The sequence below is a fragment of the Pseudophryne corroboree genome, chromosome 7, assembly GCF_028390025.1.
Source record: "Pseudophryne corroboree isolate aPseCor3 chromosome 7, aPseCor3.hap2, whole genome shotgun sequence".
NCBI classification, from domain to species: Eukaryota; Metazoa; Chordata; class Amphibia; order Anura; family Myobatrachidae; genus Pseudophryne; species Pseudophryne corroboree.
In genome coordinates this window covers 359,067,076-359,085,894 of record NC_086450.1, presented here as the reverse complement: position 1 = coordinate 359,085,894, position 18,819 = coordinate 359,067,076, and the positions used below count along the sequence as shown (strand labels likewise).

Sequence of the window (18,819 nt, the reverse complement as noted above, 5' to 3'; positions counted from 1 at the left end):
CTGGAGAGCTACCTAGCATGCACCCTTCTCGGCCGGGCACAAAAATCTAACTGAGGCTTGGAGGAGGGTCATAGGGGGAGGAGCCAGTGCACACCAGCTAGTCAGAAAGCTTTTACTTTTGTGCCCAGTCTCCTGCGGAGCCGCTATTCCCCATGGTCCTTACGGAGTTCCCAGCATCCACTAGGACGTCAGAGAAATACTGAAATATATATATATATATATATATATATATATATATATATATATATATATATATATATATATATATATATATAAATAAATATGCTGACCTACTAGGATATTTAAACTGACACTGAAGGAAGATCCTATTAATTCGCTGAAGGAAGATCCTGTTCATTCACTAAAGTATTATGGTTTCCGAGCTCATGTATTGCAATTTAACAGGTTTGTGCTATATACAGTAAAAGCTTGTATAACTGTAACGGGATGTAGTTACATATACCACATTCGTCTGTAATATTACAGTGGCTTTGCCAATTTTTCAAAAGTAACTTTGAAAAAGGAATGGTGATGTAAATGAATTCAAATAAAATAGCAAAAAGCCAAAGGGTGAAATATATAAAGTGTGAGTGAGCATTGTGCAGAATGATATCTGCATGGGTAAACGCGTCCTCAGTATACAGAGACTACACACTAATGTAGTTTGTGGCAATCAATGACCAACATAATACTAATGTGCACATATGCAATGAATGCAGAGTTAAGAAAAAGTATCCATGTTAAGACTTTAGCAACAGAGCTGGCAAAAATGTTATAAAATCTATCAATGGGGCTGTTAGGCGTATATCAGAGCTATGCAATTATTTCTCCAATAGATGCCCATTAGCAGCTAATGCACCTGAGAGCTAACCCGTCTAAAGCACTATATTGGGTGCCCAAATTACAGACTAACATTTTTCCTTGCACCTCCAGAGGCTGCGATGAAAATACAAAAAAAAAAAATATGACTGCAGTGGCAAATGGGCGTCTATCGGAGAAACAACTGAAAAGCTCTGATGTACTCCCATTAGCATAGATGCCAAGCAGGGGGCACAGGCAACAATTGAATCCGCCCCTGTACAGGTTGAGTATCCCTTATCCAAAATCCATCATCTGTATAATCTATAAAGAAAAAACAAAAAAATGTTTTGTAAAAAAAAATAAAAAAATAATATATACACACACACATATATATATATATATATATATATATATATATATATATATATATATATATATATATATATATATATACATACACACACACATACATACATACTGCTCAAAAAAATAAAGGGAACACTAAAATAACACATCCTAGATCTGAATGAATGAAATATTCTTATTAAATACTTTGTTCTTTACATAGTTGAATGTGCTGACAACAAAATCACACAAAAATTATCAATGGAAATCAAATTTATTAACCCATGGAGGTCTGGATTTGGAGTCACACTCAAAATTAAAGTGGAAAAACACACTACAGGCTGATCCAACTTTGATGTAATGTCCTTAAAACAAGTCAAAATGAGGTTCAGTAGTGTGTGTGGTCTCCACGTGCCTGAATGACCTCCCTACAATGCCTGGGCATGCTCCTGATGAGGTGGCGGATGGTCTCCTGAGGGATCTCCTCCCAGACCTGGACTAAAGCATCCGCCAACTCCTGGACAGTCTGTGGTACAACGTAGCGTTGGTGGATGGAGCGAGACATGATGTCCCAGATGTGCTCAATTGGATTCAGGTCTGGGGAACGGGCGGGCCAGTCCATAGCATCAATGCCTTCGTCTTGCAGGAACTGCTGACACACTCCAGCCACATGAGGTCTAGCATTCTCTTGCATTAGGAGGAACCAAGGGCCAACCGCACCAGCATATGGTCTCACAAGGGGTCTGAGGATCTCATCTCGGTACCTAATGGCAGTCAGGATACCTATGGCGAGCACATGGAGGGCTGTGTGGCCCCCCAAACAAATGCCACCCCACACCATTACTGACCCACTGCCAAACCGGTCATGCTGGAGGATGTTGCAGGCAGCAGAACGTTCTCCTTGGCCTCTCCAGACTCTGTCACGTCTGTCACATGTGCTCAGTTAGAACCTGCTTTCATCTGTGAAGCGCACAGGGCGCCAGCGGCAAATTTGCCAATCTTGGTATTCTCTGGCAAATGCCAAACATCCCGCACGGTGTTGGTCTGTAAGCACAACCCCCACCTGTGGACGTCGGGCCCTCATACCACCCTCGTGGAGTCTGTTTCTGATCGTTTGAGTAGACACATGCACATTTGTGGCTTGCTGGAGGTCATTTTGCAGGGCTCTGGCAGTGCTCCTCCTGTTCCTCCTTGCACAAAGGCGGAGGTAGCGGTCCTGCTACTGGGTTGTTGCCCTCCTACGGCCTCCTCCACATCTCCTGATGTACTGGCCTGTCTCCTGGTAGCGCCTCCATGCTCTGGACACTACGCTGACAGACACAGCAAACCTTCTAGCCACAGCTCGCATTGAAGTGCCATCCTGGATGAGCTGCACTACCTGAGCCACTTGTGTGGGTTGTAGGGAGGTCATACAGGCCACATGGAGGCCACACACACTACTGAGCCTCATTTTGACTTGTTTTAAAGGACATTACATAAAAGTTGGATCAGCATGTAGTGTGTTTTTCCACTTTAATTTTGAGGGTGACTCCAAATCCAGACCTCCATGGGTTAATAAATTTGATTTCCATTGATAATTTTTGTGTGATTTTGTTGTCAGCACATTCAACTATGTAAAGAACAAAGTATTTAATAAGAATATTTCATTCAGATCTAGGATGTGTTATTTTAGTGTTCCCTTTATTTTTTTGAGAACATACATACATACAGATGCTCAATTAGCTTAGTGATATCATTCAGGTGCTCGAAAGGGAGGGGTATTTCTAAGCAAGAAAAAAAAAGGCACCCTGAATGATAACCGTAACCAGCAAGGAGCCACATGATATCATTCAGTGTGCTGGGGGAAACAAAATGCCTTTTTTTCTTGCTTAGAAATACCCCTCCCTTTCGAGCACCTGAATGATATCACTAAGCTAATGGAGCATCTACCAATATATATGTTTGTTGTGAGAGGCAGAGAGGTACCTGCATTAGGAGGAGGTGCAGGCCCTGACATGCCACATGGAGCATTATGGGGTTGCTCCAAGGTAGGTAGCTCTTAGTTTAGACATATTGTAGTAAGGAGCTATTATCATGTGGCTCTCCTTGCTGGTTAATCTAAAGGGCCCTACTCACTTGGCGATGTGCCGCCGAGGTGCCCGACGGCCGATGAGCAACCCGGCGGCGGGGGGGCAGTGACGGGGGGAGTGAAGTTTCTTCACTCCCCCCGTCACGCGGCTGCATTGAAGTGCAGGCAAATATGGACGAGATCGTCCATATTGGCCTGCATGCACAGCCGACGGGAGACCAGCGATGAACGAGCGCGGGGACGCGCATCGTTCATCGCTTATGTCTCCACACTGAAAGATATGAACGAGTTCTCGTTCATTTATGAACGAGATCGTTCATATCTTTCAGAATATCGCCAAGTGTGTAGGGCCTATTAGACCCAGATTGGGGTAATGGAGGTGTGAGGTGTCGTGCCTCTGGACTGGCTGAGCTGGATGGCCTTAGTGTGGCAAACCTTTACATTCTATTAACACTTTTCACTTATTAATTTTTTAACACTATTTCTCTATTTTAATTGCATTTCATTTTTGTATCACTTTCTCTATAGCTTCGGCTTCCTAAATACTCATTTATTAACACTATAGTTTTTTCACTGGTATGCTACGCTGGGCTTTCTGGCTTATGCTGGTGTTTTGGGGTGCCACACCCTGCACCTAGATATAGTGCTAGGGACCCCAAATATACAGAGACGCCTTGATGCGGCTTTGGGGCTTATTCACAGATTTGCGCAAATATGTGTAACGAAGATCTCTGAATTCTATTATGTGGAATTTATATCTGGTTACGGTTATCATTCAGGGTGCTGGGGGAAACATACATACATACATACATACATACATACATACTACATATATATATATAGGCACTCGCTTTTCCAGCTCATTGGAAAAAGCAAAACAAGCCAGCACTCACGGTTTGGATGAGAAAATGAAGATTTATTCCATATCAAGGCGACAAGTGTACATACAGGCACAGCCCAACAGCTGTTTCAACCGATACAGGTCTTCCTCAGCCCCTGAGGCCCAGATTCGTTCTGGTGTTAAAACCACTTATCCATAATCCTTATCACCTCCCCAGCACCTAACTCTAAAGCCCCCTAGACACGGGTAGAGACGTGTTTTTCTGGGGGTTTTTTTTTACTTTTTTGGTTTCCCCCAACCCTGGAATGTATATGGAATGTCCATACTCAATGTCACAAAAATAAAGGGAGCTTGGTTACATAACCACTGGCACTTGCATTACACTATCAGACAAAAGTTTTAGAACAACCCAATTTTTCCAGATTTTATTGAAATTCAGAGTTTAATGTCTCAATGTACTTTGGAATTAAAGCAAACAATACACATTTAAAGATGAAACCACAGCAAACAGTTTGGACAAAATGTTTGACTCAGAAGCCACCTTTTGCAGATCACCAGTAACACTCATGGCAATCTTTGTACGGCGGCTATCAATATTGTTCTCGAAGTTCTTCCCAACACTGTGGCAGAAGTTCTCAGAAATGTGTTGCACTTATAGGTTGCTTTGCTTTTTCCTTTGTGTCCAGTTCATCCTAAACCAGTCCAATGGTGCTCAAGTCTGGAGATTGTGCTCGCCACTCCATAATCTGAAATGTACTTTAGCTATTCAAATGTTTTTTTTGTTTTTTTTTGAGTGCCCATCAGAGCAATTCAATTGTTGTTCTCATTGGGTGCCCATTGCTTTATACACACCCAAACAGCTGAGGATTAGCTGCGAATACCAGCTAATCGCATCTAAAGTCTGGGTAAAATACATGTGGAGTTGGTGATTTGGTCACTATTAATGGTATCCTCAATGCTGAGAAATACAGGCAGGTACTTATCCATCATGCAATACCATCAAGGAGGCTTCCGGATGCCTCCAAATTTATTCTGCAGCAGGACAACAACCCCAAACATACAGCCAATGCCATTAAGAACTATCTTCAGTGTAAAGAGCAAGGAGTCCTGTAAGTGATAATATGGCCCCCACAGAGCCCCGATCTCAACATCATTGAGTCAGTCTGGTATTACATGAAGGGACAGAGGGATTTGAGCAAGCCTACATCCACAGAAGATATGTGGTTAGTTCTCCAAGATGTTTGGAACAACCTCCATGCAGAGTTCCTTCAAAAACTGTGTACAAGTGTACCTAGAATAATTGATGCTGTTTTGAAGGCAAAGTGTGGTCACAACAAATAGAGTTGATTTTTTCTCTACTGTTCATTCACTTTGCATTTTGTGTTAATTGATAAAAATAAACTATTAACACTTCTATTTTTGAAAGCAGTCTTAGGGTGCATACACACGGTGAGATTCGGACTTATCCGATTCTCACTGTGCGACGGGGGGCCGGGTCGGCACTTAGCCAGTATCGCAAGCACATAATGAGTGTGCTTGCGATGCTGGCTATGTGCGATTTTGGCTAAGTGTCAATCCTGACTATCTCTTCTATAGAGATAGTCAGGATTGACTTGCCTGCACAGCCTATTTTTTCTGCCGATGTCGGCATCGGATCGGGATCGCAAGGTGACTGTCACCTTGCGATCTGCACTATCTTTTCATCCGATTCTGACTATATAGTCAGAATCGAATGAAAAAATCTTACCGTGTGTACACACCTTTACTTTGCAGCATTTTTCCACACCTGCCTAAAACCTTTGCACAGTAATGTATATATTATTACACACACAGTTGAGACTGGCAGATTAAGGTGGCCAGCAGTGATCAGGACACATGTGGGAATAGACAGACTGTTAGTGTATCTGAGTCTGCACTATCACAGCATTTATTTGATAGCCGTCATTTTTTTTCTTGAAAAATACATGAATGGGTCTTTAACAAATCCCATTACAATTTTATGGATAGGTATTGTAAATACAAGACAGTTTGTGTGCAGCCCTCAGATACTAAAAAGACTTGTGTTGCTATAACCCCCCCACCCAGGTTGCAATAATTGCCCACCTGTGCTACAGACAATATATTTGCTATCTAGTGATAAAACAAGTACAAGTAGCAAGTGATTTGCCAGGTGAGATGAGTGACCAAGAGATAACTAAAGACAAGCACAGTTGCACAAAGGAAAACTAAATTTAGAGAAAAGAATGTTGACTTTTGTGCAAAAAGTCTACAGGTACCAATAAGCTATATTTAAGCAAATAGGAACTATTTTGAGGATACTCTCTTAAAAATACATAGAAACGAAAGCAATGTTTAATTTTACTGAAATAGTAGATAGACTTCAGCATGCAAGAAATCAGAATTAAAAAAATAGTCTGAACAACGGAGAGGCTTTGGTAAATAACTGACATTCCAGCAAGTAGTCAGCAAGTTCTAAGATGACAGGTGTGATGATGTGGCTTCACCCTTACCAACCACCTTGTTATTCTTCCCCAATACAGTCACACGGTACCTAGTACACAAGTGATATCCGGGGAGGGCTGCAGGGATGTCCTGTCACCTATTCATGAGATGTTCTCCCAGCAAGGGGTTAATTGCCGACATGTAATAACGGGATCTGACGGATTATGGCCTCACCACGCCTTATAGCCGGCTGCCACGTCAGACCCACACACACAGTGCAACCAGAATTTAACACACACCCCATGCACCGATTCATTGACTTCCAAGCCAGTGCACCTGGGAACACCAGATATGGCTGTGCATTGTAGCACTCACCCTGCATCCCGGGCATAATCTACTTGATGTGGCAGCAGTCCCTGACCACCACTAAATCACAAGCAGTTTGCAAAACGCCACTTCATTACTAATAACAAGTACATCTTCTTACTCACCAACTGATCAAAGTAAAAATAAAATAAAAGTGCCATGACAGCTTTACACACAGTAGGACTATGTAAAATACACATAATCCCATAGATCACTACACATCATCCCATATATCACTATGCAGCAGACTGCAAAGGGGAACACAAACATAACATTGCACGGAGTTGCCAAATGTGAAAGTCTAGGGGTAAGGGGTCACTGTCCCAGGAGAACTTATCACAAAGAGGTAATGGGGGTTCACATGCTGCAGGGGAGCAGTAAACTAACAGCCATAATGTGCATGTATGCAGCATGGTGACATATATGCAGGGGAATTACACTGCATGCTCTGCCCAGGACAGGACAGCCTGATGCACGGTCCGATGAGATCTAGCACAGGCATACATACATGCATGCCTGCCTACAGCAACTACAGATAGGTACTGTGCATGCACATAGCAGGTCGGTGGCCCCTATGGAGGAGCGCCAACATACAGCGAAATATACAAGTGCTGCCAGTCACACAGTACCCCCTGGGTGCACTTACCGGCACAGGACCGGGTCTTCCAGATCTTCAGTAGCAGGATGATGATGGCTGCCAGGTGGGACAAGTCCCCGCTTAACCTGAATATGTTCATGATGTAAGGAGAGGCGGGTGACCTGGGATCAGGGGTCTGCGGTGACCGGGGGGAGAAGAGAGAGGGTAAGGTGACCCGGGGCCGCGGAGACTGGCTCTGACGCTACAGCCGCTGACTTCAATCCGTTAAAATGGCGAGAGCCGAGCTACGTGGCCCGGGGACGTGGCCTATCTGCAGCGGACGCAAGGCACGCCGGGAAACAGCAGGGCCCGGGCAGAAAGTGACGCGCGCCTGTGTGCACCTCCTCCGAGAGCGCGCATCGTCCCCGTCCGTGCTTCCCGGGCCCTAGCCACGCCCCCTCCCTCGCGGCATGCAGGGTCGGTCTAATGTCCAGCGTCACAGCCACGCCCCCTCTCCCTGCAGGGTCTGAACTCACCCTCTGTCATAGATAGAATGTTCTTATTCAAACATTAGGTCCTGCAGTTTCTTTGCGACTATTTTGGAACTGCAAGCAAGAATTGTTAACTTTCAGTGCAGTATTTCAATGTGCCAAGACCCATAAATAAAATATACAATACACTCTCCCACTCCGTGAAATATGGAAATATATTAAGGACCAGCGCTCAGTGCTGTATTGAAGAAAATAGGAAAATTGGAATTTAACATAGAGTGTATAATGCCCACCCGACTGCGTTAGTTTCAGCCATAAGGTGCAGTGGGCGGTGGGGTTATACTGTATTTCAGCACAAATTAGGCATGGGTATCGTATAAGAAATATTGTTTCTATAGCAATACAATTGGAACAAAAACTAAGCAGCAAACCATTGGTCATAAATAAGCGATTTTCCTTTACATAAATTATTATTTTAAAATATAACTTTTTGCGTGGCATAATTAAGGATGTGGCAGCTGCATGTTGCAGGGAGCCAGCTGGCCCAGTTGCAATAAGGCTGAATTCAGCTGTACTGTACCACACAAAAGGGTAGAGGGTCTTCCTCCCCCATTCTACCCAGACGACGACAAGGGATGGACATCCCATCGTAATGGTTTACAACCATCAATGTTTTTGTTGCAAAGCCAGTGGTTTTACCATACTATGGCGGCGTTCTGATGTTTGTCGCCATCAAATGGTAAACATTTGATGGTGATGCAATGGTCCTGCCCCCAGTCCCATCCCTGGCCGACCACGCTGTAAAGGTTTTGCACATGCGCAAATCACATGAAATTTTTCCTTATCAAATTATTTTGATGCAATGGTCAGTTGCTATTGGATCAAAAGATTTGATAGCAGAAGCCAGGCATCATTTGATGGTGGACTTCCGATGTTCATCCCTAATGACAGCCCCCCAACATGTATCCCCATGGGCAGACTTGACTTTTTAGGATCTCCTTGTACCCGCCCTCTCGAAGGCGTATCTGACACATCCCGGGAGAATAGTCAACAATGGGTCAAGAAGTCAATTTCCATATGCGTCTGACTTAAACTAACTTCCCTGTATTGTTACAGATACATTTTTTAATCATGCAGACTGGTTTATATACATTTTTAAATGTAGTTTGACGTGATATCAAATACAAATTCCAGTGCATTTATAGCCTTATGGTTTTTCTAAATACAAAATGTTCATGTAGGAGCACAACATAAAGTACACTTGTGTGGTCAAATAATTTGTTGGGCAACCTTTTGCCCTTAATATGGCCCAAACTCTTGTAGGCGTGGCTTTTACTGTTGGAATTTGACAGTCTATATCTCTAAACTTTAGCAAAGCAAATTTTGATAAGATGAGGGTATTTTTCAGGGATATTGAATGGGAAGGTTTGTTTTTAGGAAAAAATACTACGGAGAAATGGGAGGTACTAAAATTCCTGCTAGCTAAAAATACACTCAAATTTATTCCTACGAGCAGCAAAAAAAGGAATAAAAATCATAAACCGATGTGGCTTAACAAAAAGATTAAGGAAGTTATGGGCAAGAAAAGGCGAGCATTTAAAAAATACAAATCTGACGGGGAAGCAGAGTCATTTCAGCACTATAAGGAATGTAACAAAATAGGCTAAAAGGAAACAAGAGCGGTTAAAGTAGAAACTGAAAAACTAGTAGCAAAGGAAAGCAAAGCGAATCCCAAAAAATTCTTTAAATACATTAATAGCAAGAGATTAAAGAAGGAGAGTATAGGCCCTTTAAAAGACAAGTTGGGAGTCTTAAGCAAAAATGATAATGACATAGCGGACACACTAAATTCATTTTTTTTCAACAGTATTTACTAGAGAGGACCCAATTCAGGGATTAACATATAATCCCAATAATGAGAATATCCCACTGATAGATACTTATTTAAGCGAGGAAGTAGTCTGTGACCGATTAAAACATTTAAAGATTAATAAGTCACCAGGTCCCTATGGTATTCACCCAAGGGTTCTAATAGAGCTTCATTCTGAACTTGCAAAACCGCTATTTGGGATCTTTAAGGATTCAGTAATATCAGGTATGGTTCCCAAAGACTGGCGTATAGCGGAAGTAGTGCCTATATTCAAAAAGGGAAGTAAAGCTGAACCAGGTAATTATAGACCAGTTAGTCTTACATCTATAGTGGGGAAAGTATTGGAAGGTATTCTAAGAGATAGTATTCAGAAGTTCCTTGAAGTCAATAAGGTCATTAAAAGGAATCAACATGGGTTTGTGAAGGACAGATCCTGTCAAACCAACTTACTTGGCTCTTATGAAACAGTAAGTGCAAACCTAGATCAGGGTAAAGAGGTGGATGTAATCTTTTTAGATTTTGCCAAAGCGTTCGATACTGTACCACACATGAGACTTATCTACAAGCTACAAGAATCAGGGCTAGGAAGCACAATATGCACTTGGGTCAAAAACTCGTTAGATAATAGGGAGCAGCACGTTGTGGTTAATGGATCTTTTTCAACTTGGACTGAAGTGCTAAGTGGTGTGCCGCAAGGCTCAGTATTAGGACCGCTATTGTTCAATATTTTCATTAACGACCTAACAGAAGGTCTTGAGAGCATGGTGTCAATTTTTGCAGATGAAACCAAATTGTGTAAAGTTATAAATGCGGAGGGGGATGCTGAGTCGCTTCAGAATGACTTAGTTAAATTAGAAGCTTGGGCAGCGAAATGGAGAATGCGCTTCAATACAGACAAGTGTAAGGTAATGCACTGTGGTAACAAGAACAAAAATAACACCTACCTACTAAATGGGGTAAAATTAGGGGATTCTGTACTGGAAAAGGACTTAGCTGTCCTCATAGATAGCAAACTAAGCAGTAGTACCCAAAGTAGGACTGCAGCAAAGAAGGCTAATAAGATATTAGCATGCATAAAACGGGGAATTGATGCTAGGGACGAGAGTATTATACTCCCGTTATATAAATCACTTGTGAGGCCACACCTTGAATACTGTGTACAATTCTTGGCACCTTACTACAAAAAGGATATCCTGGAGCTAGAAAAGGTTCAAAGGCGGGCGACCAAACTAATTAAGGGTATGGAGACGCTGGAATACGAGGAAAGGCTTGCAAGACTAGGCATGTTTACATTGGAAAAGAGGAGATTAAGAGGGGACATGATCAACATTTACAAATATATAAGGGGACAATATACAGATCTTGCGCAGGACTTGTTTTTGGTTAGATCAACACAAAGAACTCGTGGACACTCGCTCAGGTTAGAGGAGAGGAGATTCCACACAATACGGCGTAATGGCTTTTTTACGGTAAGGACGATACGTGTTTGGAATTCCCTGCCTGAGGGAGTTGTAATGGCCAACTCAGTCAATACCTTTAAGAATGGGTTAGATAAGGATATCCAGGGTTACGGGGCATAGTCACGCACTATGGTTATTATAAAAAAGAGGGGTTAATCGGAACGGCAGTCAGCAACTTCAGTCAAAATTTTATACAAAATAATTGTGCATAGGAGACCACAAATAGGTTCAACCCGATGGACAATTGTCTTTTTTCAACCTTAGATACTATGTTACTATGTTACATGTTACTATGTTACTATCTATCTATCAATAGTCCAATCAAGAAAGTGTATAGTATGGTACAGAGAAAATGTTTTGTTGTTACTGATAAATATCAGGCTCATAGTAATAAAAGTATCCAAGTGCCACCTGCAGAAAGTGGTGCCCCTAGGCATGTGCCTCACGTGCGTAATGGGCAAATTCACCACTGCAGTAATGTTGCCTCCGCCAGCCTGAAGAGTTGTGACAATAAAAGAAGGATCCATGGTTTTGTGCTGCTGTCTCAATGTCCTCACCCTAATATATTCATGGTGTAATGTGATTCTATTTCATCAGACTACATATGGGAGTGCAAAGCCTCCCGATGCAGATTCATGGCCTCGCAGCTTACATACAGTGGACATACTGAGTAACCTCAGATGTCTGATGCTGCAATTGATGGTCGCAGTATTGATCCGAAGCTGCGTCTTCGGATGCAGCCAGCATATCACAGATGCTGACAGTAAGCATCTTTTTACACATTAAGGGGGAGATTCAAATGTTTGAAAAGTGGGTTGGGTGTCTGTTTTTTTCCTGTCTATTATATAGGGAAAAACAGACTCCCAACTGACTTTTCAAACATTTGAATCTCCCCCTAAATGTTAGTGGAAGGAAAGTGTGTGTTAGGTCCGATCTCAAGCTGCAATTTCTTGATTGCTGGTGATGGTTGGTTTCCTTGTACACCCTTTCCCAATCTCCTTACTTCTTTGGCTGGGCCTGTAAGAGACATGTAGGAACTATTGGCCTGATTCAGAGATGGACAGAAGTGCACTGCTGCATGCAAGAAGCATTGTATTTCCATCAGATCTGAAGGAGGGACATTCAGTAGACATCTCCAGAGGCGGAACTCCCGCCAGTGCAACCAGTGCGTTGCACTGGGGCCCGCCTCTGTCCAGAGGCCCAAAGCATGTAATGAGTCAAACTGACTCATTACATGCCGCTGTGTGCTGCGGGCAACTGCTGCCCGCAGCACACAGCCGCCCAGAGAGGAGAGGAGCGCAGCGGCACGGGGATAAGGAGGAGGAGGGAGGTGGAGGAGGGAGCCGCAGCAGCGCTTTGTTACTGGTGAAGGCGCTGCTGCTGCTGCCCCTCTGCTTCACTATAGGCTGTCTTCCGAGAACAGCCTAAAATGAAGCAGAGGGGCAGCAGCAGCAGCGCCTCCACCAATAACACAGCGCTGCTGCGGCTCCCTCCTCCACCTCCCTCTCTACTGCCCGGGAATCGTCAGAAGCTGCACCGAGGAGCCTGAGCCAGCGGAGAGGGTAAGTATAATTCTTCTTTCTTTCTTTCTTTCTTTCTTTCTTTCTTTCTTTCTTTCTTTCTTTCTTTCTTTCTTTCTTTCTTTCTTTCTTGGGACTGCCTGCCGCAATGTGTAAAAAGGGGGAATCTGCCTGCCGCTATGTGTAAAAATGGGGAATCTGCCTGCCGCTATGTGTAAAAATGGGGAATTTGCCTGCCGCAATGTGTAAAAAGGGGGAATCTGCCTGCCGCTATGTGTAAAAATGGGGAATCTGCCTGCCGCAATGTGTAAAAATGGGGATCTGCCTGCCGCAATGTGTAAAAATGGGGAATCTGCCTGCCGCAATGTGTAAATAGGGGGAATCTGCCTGCCGCAATGTGTAAAAATGGGGAATCTGCCTGCCGCAATGTGTAAAAAGGGGGAATCTGCCTGCCGCAATTTGTAAAAATGGGGAATCTGCCTGCCGCAATTTGTAAAAATGGGGAATCTGCCTGCCGCAATTTGTAAAAATGGGGAATCTGCCTGCCGCAATTTGTAAAAATGGGGAATCTGCCTGCTGCAATGTGTAAAAATGGAGAATCTGCCTGCCGCAATGTGTAAAAATGGGGAATCTGCCTGCCGCAATGTGTAAAAAGGGGGAATCTGCCTGCCGCAATGTGTAAAAAGGGGGAATCTGCCTTCCGTAATGTGTAAAAAGGGGGACGCTGTCTGCCGTAATGTGTAACAAGGGCACGCTGTCTGCCGTAATGTGTAAAAAGGGGCCGCTGTCTGCCGTTATGTGTAAAAAGTGTACGCTGTCTGCCGTAATGTGTAAAAAGGGGACGCTGTCTGCCATAATGTGTAAAAAGGGGACGCTGTCTGCCGTAATGTGTAAAAAGGGGGACGCTGTCTGCCGTAATGTGTAAAAAGGGGACGCTGTCTGCCGTAATGTGTAAAAAGGGGGGCGCTGTCTGCCGTTATGTGTAAAAAGTGCACGCTGTCTGCCGCTATGTTTAACAAGGGCACGCTGTCTGCCGTTATGTGTAAAAAGTGTACGCTGTCTGCCGTAATGTGTAAAAAGGAGACGCTGTCTGCCGCTATGTGTAACAAGGGCACGCTGTCTGCCGTTATGTGTAAAAAGGGGAAGCTGTCTGCCGTTATGTGTAAAAAGTGCACGCTGTCTGCCGTAATGTGTAAAAAGGGGGACGTTGTCTGCCATAATGTGTAAAAAGGGGACGCTGTCTGCCGTAATGTGTAAAAAGAGGAATCTGTCCGCCGTAAGGTGTAAAAGGGTCTTTACCTGGTGTAGTGGTGCTACTGTGCGGCGTAATTTGAATAATGGAGACTACTGTGCACCGTTTTATGAATTGGTATTATTTTGTGGCCACACCCCTTCCCCACGAAGCCACGCCACTATGTATTTTTGCGCGCGCCTACAGCGCGCACTGCCCCTGTTTTGCATGCAGGGGTGGGGCTCCCATGCCGTTTCTTGCACACAGTGCTAAAATGTCTATTTACGGCACTGTTGCTAGGTATCCATTTCTCTGGCCCTGAGCAGGTCCCCCTCACCAGATCCTCTCCAGGGGTGAGGGGGTGGACTTGGATGGGATGGGGGGGGCCCAAAGCATTTTGTCGCACCTGGGCCCACCGCTCGCTAGTTCCGCCACTGGACATCTCAGTATACGAGACACCTCCTGCATGTTGCTGCGATCCAAGGCCAGCTGAGTAAGCTCCAGCTGGCCCATGGAAGTGGGGGCTGTGAGACCAGGAAGTCTGCCTGGTAACATGCAGACCCATGGCCCTCCCTAGAAAACAGGGGTAGTATGCACCCATCCTGGGAAAACAGGCCTCTCCCCGCCCCCTCAATGCTGCTGCCTGTCATCCAGTGACCCGATAAGACGCAGCAACGGATCACACAAGCCGATAGGAGGCATCTATTTACACAGACGCCTCCTGCTGCTTTTGCATATTTTTGTACAGCAGCTGCATCCAAAGACTTCATCCATCCTTGAATATGGCTCAGCTCTGAGATCATGAGCAGTGGGGTCATAGAATGTAATCGTCACCTTTATAAAGATTGTGGCATTTTTGCACGGGTTGTGTATGGGATACAGACAGGATGCTGACAGTCAAAAAACCAACACCGTCATCCTGACACATTTTGATAAGTGATTGCATGCTGGCGGCCGCCCATCACAGGACGAGGCCGCCCAGTATGTATGGCACCGTCATGTGATGCGATCTCAATTCAATTGCGATCACATCGCAAAAACCTCAAATAGAGGTTGGCCCTGCCTATGCAGCATGGCTGCATAGGCAGGGGCACCACCGCCATGTTTCCGATTGTAGGAAATGCAGCAACGTCATTGACCAGCACTGAGAACGGCCATAACACACCTGCATTTCCTAATGTACTCCTCCCCACCGTCAGGTTGCTGCATCTGGACGCCTGTGGCCTGTCAATCATGATGCGAATGCATCCTACCAGGATGCAATTACATCATGATAGCCCACGCACTGTGACCCCGGCGTGTGCGCAGATGGACGAAAATCGTCTGTTTGTGATTTTCAGATGTCTGCGACAAGGTCTGAATAAGGCTCTACTTCCCCTTTTGCACACGACAATCATAATTGTAATTACACATTGCACTCCCTGGGAGGGCAAAGGGTGCTCTTCATTAACATATCAAAGATAAAGGGGGAGATTCAAATGTTTGAAAAGTCAGTTGGGAGTCTTTTTTTTCCTGTCTATTAGGAAAAAAAACTTTTCAGACTTATCAAACATTTGAATCTCCCCCAATGATTAGTTTCAATAGGGAGAAAGCTGAAGCAGAGTAAAGATTTCAATATAAAATATTTTATTTATCTATTTATCTAGGGGGCGTTTTTGTACCCCACGCCCAGAGCCGGCCCTAACCAATATGATGCCCTAGGCAACATTTTGGCTGGTGCCCCCTAATTCCACCTCTGACCCTGCACCTCTTCCCGCCCACCATCACAACCCTCACCAATAGCAGTCCTCATTTTGGTGTTCCTACTCCCTATAATATAAATAGGAACAGTGTGCACATTCAGCCCACAGCCCAAGAAAGGGTGTGTTCTTCCTGGGTAGGGGCATGGCTACACAATAGTATCCCCACTTCAAATTATGCCACACAGTAGTGCAACTTTATTTATATATTATCATGCGATAGTGCCCCTTCTTCACGTTACATCACACAGTAGTACCACTTTACCATATATACGTTACTCTTCACAGCAGTGCCCTTTTATTCAGATTACATCACACTAAATTGCCCCTTATTCACATTACACCACCCTATATTGCTCTTTATTCACATTAGATCACACAATAATGCCCTTTCTGTATGTTACGCCACATAGTGGAGCACCTTATACACATAATGCCACACATTAGTAATGCATTTATACACATAATACCACACAGTAATGCTCCTTACACATACAGTATGGCATACATTATTAATGTCCTTATACACATTGGCCCTCATTCCGAGTCGTTCGCTCTGTATTTTTCATCGCATCGCAGTGAAATTCCGCTTAGTGCGCATGCGCAATATTCGCACTGCGACTGCGCCAAGTATCTTTGCTATGAAGATAGTATTTTTACTCACGGCTTTTTCATCGCTCCGGCGATCGTAATGTGATTGACAGGAAATGGGTGTTACTGGGCGGAAACAGGCCGTTTTATGGGAGTGTGGCTGAAAACGCTACCGTTTCCGGAAAAAACGCAGGAGTGGCCGGAGAAACGGGGGAGTGGTTGGGCGAACGCTGGGTGTGTTTGTGACGTCAAACCAGGAACGACAAGCACTGAACTGATCGCACAGGCAGAGTAAGTCTGGAGCTACTCTAAAACTGCTAAGTAGTTTGTGAGCGCAATATTGCGAATACATCGGTCGCAATTTTAAGATGCTAAGATACACTCCCAGTAGGCGGCGGCTTAGCGTGTGTAACTCTGCTAAATTCGCCTTGCGACCGATCAACTCGGAATGAGGGCCATAATGCGCCTTACACATGCCAACCTTTATTAATGCTCTTATACACAATGGCCCTCATTCCGAGTTGATCGGTCGCAAGGCGAATTTAGCAGAGTTACACACGCTAAGCCGCCGCCTACTGGGAGTGAATCTTAGCTTCTTAAAATTGCGAACGATGTATTCGCAATATTGCGATTACTAACTACTTAGCAGTTTCAGAGTAGCCCCAGACTTACTCTGCCTGTGCGATCATTTCAGTGCTTGTCGTTCCTGGTTGACGTCACAAACACACCCAGCGTTCGCCCAGGCACTCCCACCGTTTCCCCGGCCACTCCTGCGTTTTTTCCGGAAACGGTAGCGTTTTCAGCCACACGCCCCTGAAACGGCCAGTTTCCGCCCAGTAACACCCATTTCCTGTCAATCACATTACGATCGCCGGAGCGAAGAAAAAGCCGTGAGTAAAAATACTTTCTTCATAGTAAAGTTACTTGGCGCAGTCGCAGTGCGAACATTGCGCATGCGTACTAAGCGGATTTTCACTGCGATGCGATGAAAAATACCGAGCGAACAACTCGGAATGAGGGCCAATGTCCCTTGCACATACAGTATGTCGCACATTATTAATGCCCTTACACACATAATGTCCCTTACACATATGCTGCACATTATTAATGCCTTTATACACATAATGACACACATAATGCCCCTTACACATTTACTGAATTTTATTAATGCATTTCTACACATGACACACGTAATGCCCCTTACACATATACCGAACACTACTGCACAACCAACCGCCCCCCCCCCCCCCCCCCGCACACACTACTTACACGGCCACTAACACTGTGACCTCTGCCTCTGCTTGGATACAGATGTGTCCTCATACATCTTGCCTCAATACAGCATGCAGCAAGAGATGCCTGGTGTGAGTCAGCTGGCAGCTCTGCTAGTGTCGGGCACATTTATTTGATGAAAATGCATCTAATTTGCATTACAATGTGGCTAGGATGCACACACCACTTCGTTGATTAAAATGATATGTGGCATTCCTATATTCTGTGTGTGACTGTGACTGTATCTGCATACGAAATGCTACGTTACAGCGATTTCCAGGAATACACTGTAATGTAGCATTTCATGTGCAGATACAGCCGCAGTCACACACAGAATATAGGCATGCCACATATCATTTTAATCAGCAGAAGCTGTTTGTGCCCCTACGCATACCAAATACCCTAGGCATTTGCCTAGTTTGCCTATGCCAAGGGCCGGCTCTGCCCACACCCTCGTGTCCATAGCCCTTTTTCTGCACTCCCACCCCAATACCCTGTGACCAAGGTATTTTGTTATTGTTATTACTATTTCCCCCCTCCCCCTCCAGCATAATTGAAACATTTATCTTTATCACCCCTCCCCCACCATCATTGGTTGAAGTTTCCCCCGATGGGTTAACCCTCCACCCCCATGGGTTTATACTCCCACCCCGCTGCCCGTGCAGAGTGCAGCGTAACGTGTGCAGGGAGGACTGATGATCAGTCCCCCCTGTTGCACACACAGAGATCAGCAACATTGTGCAGAGAAAGGGAGAGCAAGCGTGATTCTGGCAGTGATGTCGGCGGTCACAGACCACCGTGTCACTGCCAGGTCCAGGCACACAGAAGGGGATAGCGAATGCAGCAGCTGTGTATGCCGGGGACAGCAAGTCGCATGTGATGTGACAAAGCCAGGTAACGGACTCTTGGCTTTGGTCGCAACATAGGCAACCAAGCAAGGCAAGTGGTTAAAAAGGGATCAATCTGAAAAACTCATATATACATATATATATATATGAGTGACGGACTAAGACATCTGTTATCAGATAAGCTGTTTTATAACTTTTTTATGGTACGGGCAATTATTTTGTGCAATGGTAAATAAATGTTTTAAAAAATTGTATTACACTATGGTTCTTTTTGTTTCTCATCCTTTGCACTGCACGTTTTAAGACCATAGACACCTGTGTGACCATTACATCCAGGAGCCTAATGTCAGAAGCGGG

The 18,819-nt window shown here is 44.5% G+C and overlaps 1 protein-coding gene across 1 annotated transcript in view; it reads right to left on the bottom strand.

The window, feature by feature from the left end:
- The window catches only part of KDELR2 (KDEL endoplasmic reticulum protein retention receptor 2), a 67,889-nt gene extending 59,996 nt beyond the window's left edge, over positions 1-7,893 (bottom strand). Inside the window, exon 1 of the mRNA XM_063934465.1 lies at positions 7,510-7,893. Coding sequence (XP_063790535.1) covers positions 7,510-7,600 — 91 coding nt within the window. The 5' untranslated portion in view covers positions 7,601-7,893. The remainder of the gene's footprint in view (positions 1-7,509) is intronic.
- Positions 7,894-18,819: the final 10,926 nt, after the last annotated feature.